A 9,476-nucleotide genomic window follows, 5' to 3' on the forward strand; every position below is an offset into this window, starting at 1 on the left:
GTTTTTTTCCTTTAATTGCACCACGTGTTCATAGCATATATGTTATGTGTTCATACTATTTCTACGATAATCTCTCACTATGTGGCTTGTTCATGTTCATCACTCGTTCATACTGTGTTCATATTTCTACGATATTTCTAYGGTACTATTGTTCATGTTCATCACTCGTTCATAATGTTTTCATATTTCTACGATATTTCTACGGTACTATTGAACAAGGGGTGAACAAACATATAAGATCAGAAACATATATGAACAAGGGGTGAACCTTAAACGGTGTGGATGCAATGCATGTATAAAACTCCAATTGACAAAGTATCGCTCTTGAATGTGTTTATAATGAAGAAACTATTGTTCACAAGCTGTTCATATCGTGTTAATACCTGTTTTTTTATTTATTTTCTTTCGTATAACAGTTATTCTTATTATGTTCATATTGTGTTCATAAATGCTATGCAGTCCAAGATCATATGTATGTCAAATTTTTGTTCGTATTTGACACAATGATTCATATATATATATATATATTTGTGTTCATATAGTTCTTACATTAACAAAAAAATCATAGAATTTTTGATTTTGTAACTTCCAATTAATTAATGATATAGGAGTTGCATACATTTTTTTACCTAAATATCATTTTCAACATTGTTCACTTATCTTTATGTAATTTTAAATTAAAAAAAATAAGTTTTTATCATGATTAATCACAACCATTTATTAAAAGATTAAATGGTCAAAATCGATTAACAAAGTTAACACAAAAACTTTGGTTAACATTTGATATTAACCCTAACCTAGATATATATATTTATATGAAGATTACCGTTAAAGTTCTGTATAAGCTGTTAATTTGGCGAGGAAGAAATGATTTTGTAAGAAAAAGGAAAAATAATGGTTCTTATATAACCTCTGTTGGAGATGCTATTGCTTTTGAAATTGCATTATTTAGACCGTGACCCAGCTGATGGAGAGCGCCGCCGTGTTTTCAAACGCCACTACCGGTTGTCTTCTTCGTCGGAACGCCACTGATGGCAGTTATCTATCCTCACGTCGAAACCCTACTCTCCTTTCTTTTCTTCCTTTTAACAAGGTAAATGTATTTTCATTTATCGTAATTTCTTCTCATTATGTTTGTGTGTTTGTTTGTACCAATTCTTTACATATTTCTACAATGTCAAACCTTACATTTCAGCAAATGTACAAAGAAATCAGCAATTGCAAAATGAAGATTTAGCCTGTTTGATTTGTTAATTGTTTTTGCAACTGAAAATCCATTTTTCTTTATGGTGTATGGCTACGGCGGACCCAGATTCCAGATCGGTTGCGTTTTCCTTATCTAAAAACTGCATCTAGCAGTAGTAATGCGTCTGCTGTTCGAACGTCCTCAGCCGTCAGGTAGCACATTCCAGTTATTCTACCCAGCTCACTTTCTCTTTTCTTAATCCAGGTTGTCTTATATCTCCACTCATATAAATACACACTGTTAATCAACATATAAAGGAAATTAGTTTATAAAAGGTTATACTCGCGAAGGACGCAAAACTATCAAAATTCTCCGCAGTTGTCAAAATGGTATGAATAGATTCAGTTCATGAAGAAAACAAAAGGATTGGAGTCCTGTCAAGTACTTGTTCTGAATGAATTGTATAATATGATTATGAATCTTACCCTAGTTTTCTTATATCAACATGCATAGATTCATTGTTTATGAAGTTATAAGAAGATGTGGATTTGCTGCTCCATGTGAGACCTACAAAATCGTTCACATGATTATGATAAAAAAGATCGTTTTCTGGGTTGGTAACACACTCTTTTTTAATAAAGGGGACGGCACCACAAGAAAAAAACTAATTCAAGAAAAAAAAATTACATACAAAAGATGGGCATATCCATCCAAGCCACTAAGTCTCTCTAAGACATGATTTTGCAATTATCTTATGGCAAATTGGCAATAATGAATATGGATGGAAAACTTCATAACATGTTGACCATCCAAACCCTTTTTAAGGAATTATTGATGGTATCTTAGGTAGAAGATGTTTGTATCATCTAATGAATAGAATGAACTTGGTACAATTGAAGAATGTTGATAGGCCCCACTTAGAACAATGTATTCTAGCAAGGTGAACAAGGTCATACTTATAATGTTTGTATCATCTAATGAATAGAATGATGTATTCTACAATGATGTATTCTAGAAGTACCGAATTATTATTCCTTGTAATATCCATGCATCAACCACTTGCACTCCCTTTACCCAACCTATCATATTGACTTGCTGATTCTTAGGGTATAACATATGTCAAAAAGGTATGTTTGAGTATGCTTACGGGTGCCACTTTCTACCAAAAGAAAATATTATAAATTGCCTTACAATATTTCATTGGAATTGTTGCCTTAACTTATGGATGCAATTATCTCGCTCTTTCTAACGTTGTGTGTGCTTTCTTTTTGTGGGAGGGGTTGGGTGGTGTTGGAAGCTGTTGCCTTAACTTATTGGATGCAACTATCTCGCTCTTTCTAACATTGTGTGTGCTTTCTTTTTGTGAGAGGGGTTGGGTGGTGTCGGTTGTAAGAAATAAGAATACTTTCTAGCTGTTTTATTTGTATGTAGTAAGAATACTTTCTAGCTGTTTAAATGTTATTATACTTGTAAGCTTGTGTATTAATGAGTTTTCTTTAATTCAGCACTCGAAGTGAATCCGTTGATATCGATTGGGAAACACTTGGATTCGGGCTTGTGCATACCGATTATATGTATATCACGAAATGCTCCCAAGGTGGGAGTTTCTCCGAAGGTGAATTAGTGCCCTTTGGGTACATCGAGATTAGCCCCTCGGCCGGAGTCCTTAACTATGGACAGGTAAATTCTTGGGACTCTTATTTGTATGTGGAACATATAAATGTTGCACTAGAAGCTTTCTAAAGTGTCTTTGACAATACAAATGGTTTATAAACTTTTGTGAACATGTCACTTCATGTTATGAACATTGTGTCCGTTGGGGTTGGTGCATTATTGACTGCATGGTTATCATTAGCATTAAGTGTAGTTTTTTCTTTTATATTCAACATGCTATGGATGGATGGGAAGAATCGCATATTGGTGTTTCATTATGGTGTGATAGATTAATACTTAGAAGAATCTCATATCGGTGATTAATTCAGTGTGGTCATTGTTACGATTAAATATGGTATCTCTTTATTGCAATATGAGATGGACATGTTGGAAGGATATCTCTACACAGGGACTTGAGACTTGGAACATTTGGGTTTTTTTTAGTTTATTATTTATTTGTTCGATTGGGCCTATTTAACCTTACGGCACGAGCTGACGAGAGCCATGCACCACCTGAAATTTGTTTAGTTAATTTGAATGTTTTGGACTAAAAGTACAAAATTAAATGTCAAATGACTATATTGTAGATATATAATTTAGGGATGGTTTTTGTTATTTGCTATACATTATTACATGCATATTTGGAAGTTTTTGAATTTGTAGAATATATGTGAAATTGGAAGTAGATACCAAAGGCTAACTAAATTTATCTTTTACATTGTCTATTCAATTCTACAAACTAACTTTATTTTAATAGTTACAGACATACAACTGTAGATTAGTAACTTTTACATGTATTGCTAGATCAAACTAGATCAAACTGTACGATAAGTAGTTCAGCTTCAGAGATTAGTTGATGCAACCTAGGTATGCAAAGCTGAATGATTAACTGAAATCAAATGCTTACAATAGGAATTACGGCTTAAGGCTCTCCAAGGTCTTACGTATGGCAAAACTAATGCCCCTTACCCTATCCCTACTCCCTTATTTAAAATAAAACAAACGACATAAATGGAACATAATTTTCCTAATTAATTGGGACAACTACATTCCCTTATCCCGTGATTAGCTAGAATCAACCAGAGAACAGCTCAACCTTCCTAAACTGCAAGATTATTACCAGTCAATTAGTTAGGCTGCCCTTTCTTGCATAGGTGAATCTAATGGGTGGCTTATTAATACCCCGCCCCAAAAGTCTCACCTTGTCCTCAAGGTGAAAGCGTACTGGTCACCAATTGCATCATGGTCCTCCCAAGTTGTTCCAAAATCTCTCAATCCCTTCCACTTGATTAGTACTTCTAACTGACCCACTGTTCTGTCTTGCTTTACATCTAAAACCGCTTTAGGCTCTGCCTTGAACTCCATGCTGTCACTGAGCTGTGGAGCAGGCTGTGTAATGAGGCAGGCACTTGCTCCTATTGTGCACTGCAGTTGTGATACATGGAAAAATGGGTGGATGCTCGTTGTAGCTGGCAATTGTAGCCTGTATGCCACATGACCCACCTTTTCTATTATACGATATGGTCCCATACAACCTGGCTCCTAGCTTTTGGTTATGGATAGTAGCCAATGACTTTTGACGGTATGGCCTTGGTTTCAAGAAAACCAACTCTTGTATAATTCTCATCCTTCCTCCCTAGTGTTTCATGCGTTGTTGCGCCTTCGGTAGGTGCATCTTGACCTCGTCTAGGATCTCTTCTCTTTTCATTAGCATATGTTCCACGAGCTGAACTCTTATAGCCGCACCTTTGTATTTAGTGTCGGAGGGCCCCTCCCATATAAGACCTTAAAGGGAGTGCATTTGAGGGCAAAGTGGTACGAGGTGTTGTACCAATACTCGGCCTAAGACAGCCACTCCCCCCACTCTTTCGGCAGATCTAATGCCATGCACCTGAGTACTGCTTTAGTGTTCTGTTACCACCTCAGTTTGCCCGTCCATCTGGGGTTTATACGCCGTGCTGTAAATTAATTTTGTTCCTGTAATTTGAATACTCAGAAATAGATTGCCTCTATCCGTAACAATAGATTCTGCAATCTGATCACTTTGTTAATGAATATTTCTGCCACTGCTTTTGCTAACAAGGGTGTTTTAGCCCTAAGTCGCAACTTTTAACCATTTCCACCAGTTACCTATCTCATTCCCACTCAGATGACCTCAGCCGTAAAATGTTGATTAGGTACCATCTTCCCCTGCATTACCCCCAATAGGTGAATCATGAAATTCTTCAAAGAGACAGGCGACTTTCGGGAAACGACTAGGCTCCCTTTGTATAGTAACAACTCATTGTCATGGTGTGTGCCAATACCTGCCTTGATATCCTCTTTGATCTTCTACAACAACTGATCATCCATAACTTATTTCTTGATTATTTCCTACTGTCGCCATTGAGGTCCACCAATGACGAGCACTCTACTCTTGGTAATTTTCTACATTAGCGGCTTGGTTGCTACTCCCTGTTTGGTACACGATGTCTAATTCATACCCCAATAATTTGCTAATCCAATGCTGATATTCTGGTTCCACCACCCTTTGCTCCAGTATGTATTTCAAACTTTGCTGGTCCGTGTGTATGGTTAATTTTCTGCCAATTACGGTCGCCATCCCAGAATATCCAAAATTACAATCATTAACTCTTTTTCATACACCCATTTTTCTCGTGCTTGAGAGCTTAACACCTGCCTGAAATAGGCTATTGGACGTTTTTGCTGCATCAACACTGCTCCTAACCCAAACCTTGACGCCTTCATCTTGACAAAGAAAGCCTTTCTGAAATCGGGCAACCTCTAGATGGGCGCTGTTGATAGGGCTGTATTTAATTCCTGGAAAGGGGCCTTGGCTTGACTTCCCAACTTGTATTATTTTTTAACAGGTCATTCAAAGGACTTGCTATTCTACCATAGCCTGCCTGTAATAGCCAGAAAGTCCCAAAAAACCATGCAAGCTCAGTTACCGTTCGGGGAATTGGCTAGCCTTGCATAGTCTTCACCTTTGAGGGGTCCATCTCCACCTCTTTGCTTGACATGCTGTGCCCCAAACACACCACTTTTGGCTGTCCAAACTCACATTTTTCTTGGTTAGCATACAACCACCAATGTTTGAACAATACCTTAAACACATGCTGCAAGTGTTCAATGTGATCCTCCATATTCTTATTGTACATGAGGATGTCATAAAAAAATCAACAAAATTCAACACCTTTTTCATCAATCCTTGGAAAGTAAAAGGTGCATTAGTGTAGCAACCCTCGTCTCCGACTCTAAACCGAGACCGAGCGAAGGGTGTTATGTTAGGAGCACTTTTTCCATAACCATTCATATGTGAATACAGAAAATATATTTAAGGTAAAGCGGAAAAGGTTGAAGTCAAAACATAATTTTATTAGATATAAAACCATTTCGATTGATCGTAGTTAGAATACACAATGAAAGCTTCTAATACGCATATACTAAGACACAAATCTAATACCAAGACCAACTAATACAAACTGATACAAAAACTCGACTATGTCGCAGCTTTGGTAGCGCCCTTGAACTATCTACGTTTGCCTTCAAAGCATAGGATGATACTAACTCTCGAATACAATCTTAACTATTAAATTAAATTGCTTAGTGATTTCAAGCTTATGCATCAACTATCATGTACACATTTTACAGCCTCATAACAGAAAGTAAACATGCTAATATGTTCATGAAATTCACCATTTTAAAATCGGATTTCCACCGATTGGTGTCGCACCTTTCCGATATTATTTTGGTAGCATTGTCAAGGGATTGGGACCATTTTTACAGCTCCTAGCCATGGTTATACTGCCTTGATGATACATGGCACCATTGTCTATTAGCAATATTATCAGATGCCCTTCAATTGAGCCTTCTAGTTTCATTGTCTTAGGATTGGTAAGGCCCACCACCAAATTCAGCTGGACTTCTACCTTCTGGCGCACTTCCTCTGAATTATTTTTAGTATCTTCCTCATCGTCATTGTTTGTTTTGCAATCCCTGACCCTTTCACCATTTTGTACTACTGACACGTTAACCTCCTTTCTTTTGCATTATGCCGAGGGGCATACTTTTCATTGCAACAGTAGCACAACCCTTACGATTTCCTTTATTGCAATTCAACATCGGTCAACCTTCGGTATTCATTCCCCAATTCTTCTGGTGTTGAAGCTGTCTTAGTGCCTTGCATCAAAAAGCGCGAACAATCCACTTGCAGTTTTCTTCCCACCTCATGGGCTTTTACCTTTACTCACAACTTTATATTTTTTTCAATACGTAATGCTACCTCCATCGCCTCATCAAACTGACACGTACTCAAGAATACCTCTTCAGAAATACAGCAGTACGACCAATAACACAAATCGCTTTCTCTAGTCAGTAACGACATCCTGTTTTAGGGCTAGAAATCACTCACGTAGTGTACCTTCTGCCATTGACCAAAATTGTTTGAGAATTATCTGCTAAAACTCTTCCTAATAGGTTAATGGTCGACTCCCGCTCAGTGGTCTCACTCGAGTGATGCCATGGGTCATCAGCCCCTTGCATGCAAGGAAGTGGCAGGGGAAGAAGGTGACTCCATATGTGATGGAATTGGAAAGTGGTAAGTGGTATGGATTTGTCTTATAAGTTGTCAAGTTGCTGTTACGGAACATGTCACCCTCAAAGGCGATCAATGCGACCTTGATTTGTTCCTCCCTTCTAAGACAATTGAGGGTGCAACACCTTTTTTGCACATAGTATCCAACCATCCGAGTCTATAGCATCCAACCGTAGGAATTTCTAGTCTTCTTCCCTTATAGAAAAGAGTCGGTTTACCTTTGATGTGCCCCTTCTTTACTCCCAGTCATTGCCTTTCCGTCGTCATCGTGGTGTACCTTCGGTTTGGTTCACATATAGGAGGGAAAATTAGTGTGATTCCTTATTTTATAGTTCTGAATAAGACCTTAGGGGTATTTTTTAGGTTTTCCTTTTGTCTTGTGTGTAAGAGCCTTTTTTGTGGGCAGGGAGTTTCCTGTTTTGTTTCATTCTGTTTTTCAATTTAGTTGCAATACGAGCTTTGCTCTGAAGAGACCATGGCCTCTCGAATGCCATTGGAGTGAATTCCTTTTTGGTTGGAAGCTTGTAATTGAATTGGAGTGAATTCTTTTTTGGTATCAATTCAATTACAAGCTTCCAACATCAGTTTATAGCAAATTGGTGTCAGAGCAGTCACGATCCAAGGATGGCGACGATGAGTGTAGCAACAAGAATTGACGATCTGGAGAATAGTGTGGGATCAATAGAAAAAGGAATGCAAACGATTCTGGAGTAGATCAAGAGGATCGGGAAACAACAAGAAGAGTTGGTTAGTAAGATGAATTGGTCTACGTCATCTAATAGAGATAATACTGAAAGTAATCGTGTTTTCCTTTTATTATCTTCTATATACATCAGCTGAATATATATACAACTGAGAGGCTACAAATTAGGAAATGATCTCCACTCATTTAGGGGTGATCAATAACATAATAAACATCCTAAAATAGATGAGGCTAAACTCAAAAATAGCTAATTTACAGCTAGCTAATTTACAGCTAATACACCCCCTCAGTCTGAGCAGTGTAGGGACGAATGCACAGACTGGACCGAAAACGGTTGAATAGATGACGCGGAAGCCCTTTGGTGAAGATGTCGGCGTATTGAAAATCGGCTGGAACATGTAAAACTCGGACAACACCAATTCGGACCTTTTCTCTAACGAAGTGAATATCGAGTTCCACATGTTTTGTACGCTGATRYTGTAYGGGATTGTCAGATAAGTAGACAGCCGAGATATTGTCACAATAAACAATCGTAGCCTTGCGAGCGGGAACATGAAGTTCAAGAAGTAAGTTGCGCAACCAGCTCGTTTCAGCAACTGCATTAGCAACTCCACGGTATTCGGCCTCGGCGCTGGATCGAGATATGGTCGGCGGACGTTTTGACGACCAGGAAACCAAATTATCTCCTAAGAAGACACAATATCCAGAAGTGGAGCGCCGAGAATCGGGGCACCCCCCCCCCCAATCGGCATCAAAATAGGCAATAAGATTCGTTGATTTGGAGGGTGAGATATGGAGACCATACGTAATTGTTCCTTTAAGGTAATGGGGTACTCGTTTGAGGAACTGGAAATGTGGATCTCGTGGGGCATGCATGAATAAGCAGATTTGTTGTACTGCATAGGTAAGGTCCGGACGTGTGATGGTAAGATACTGTAAAGCACCTGCCAACTGGCGATAATGTGTCCCATCCGGTAGAAGTTGACCACTTGTGGCACTCATTTTGGGGGAAGTGTCAACAGGAGTGGAACTAGGCTTGCAATCTGCCATATGAGCTCGAGATAGGATCTTAGCAGCATAATTTTCTTGAGAAAGAAATAAGCCGCCGTCTTTGTGAGTAACATTGATCCCAAGGAAATGATGAAGGGTAAACTCAGAAATAGCTAATTTACAGCTAATAAATACAATCGGTTTTGGAGGAAGTGGGAAAAAATGGTGATAAACACGATCCTCATCATTTTTTGGCAGTAAAAGGAAGGAGATTAGAAATTCCAACGTTCGATGGTACAGACTCGGATGGATGGATCCTGAGAGCCGAAAGGTATTTCTCGTTAAAT

At 38.4% G+C, this 9,476-nt stretch overlaps 1 protein-coding gene across 1 annotated transcript in view; it reads left to right on the forward strand.

Annotated features, from left to right (window-relative positions):
• Positions 1-947: 947 nt before the first annotated feature.
• Positions 948-9,476, forward strand: part of LOC112503155 (branched-chain amino acid aminotransferase 2, chloroplastic-like) — a 51,473-nt gene continuing 42,944 nt past the window's right edge. Inside the window, exons 1-3 of the mRNA XM_025107223.1 lie at positions 948-1,093; positions 1,313-1,398; positions 2,692-2,866. Coding sequence (XP_024962991.1) covers positions 968-1,093; positions 1,313-1,398; positions 2,692-2,866 — 387 coding nt within the window. The 5' untranslated portion in view covers positions 948-967. The remainder of the gene's footprint in view (positions 1,094-1,312; positions 1,399-2,691; positions 2,867-9,476) is intronic.

Source organism: Cynara cardunculus, unplaced genomic scaffold (assembly GCF_001531365.2).
Source record: "Cynara cardunculus var. scolymus isolate 2C unplaced genomic scaffold, CcrdV1 Un_Scaffold_2623, whole genome shotgun sequence".
In the NCBI taxonomy this organism is placed as follows: Eukaryota; Viridiplantae; Streptophyta; class Magnoliopsida; order Asterales; family Asteraceae; genus Cynara; species Cynara cardunculus.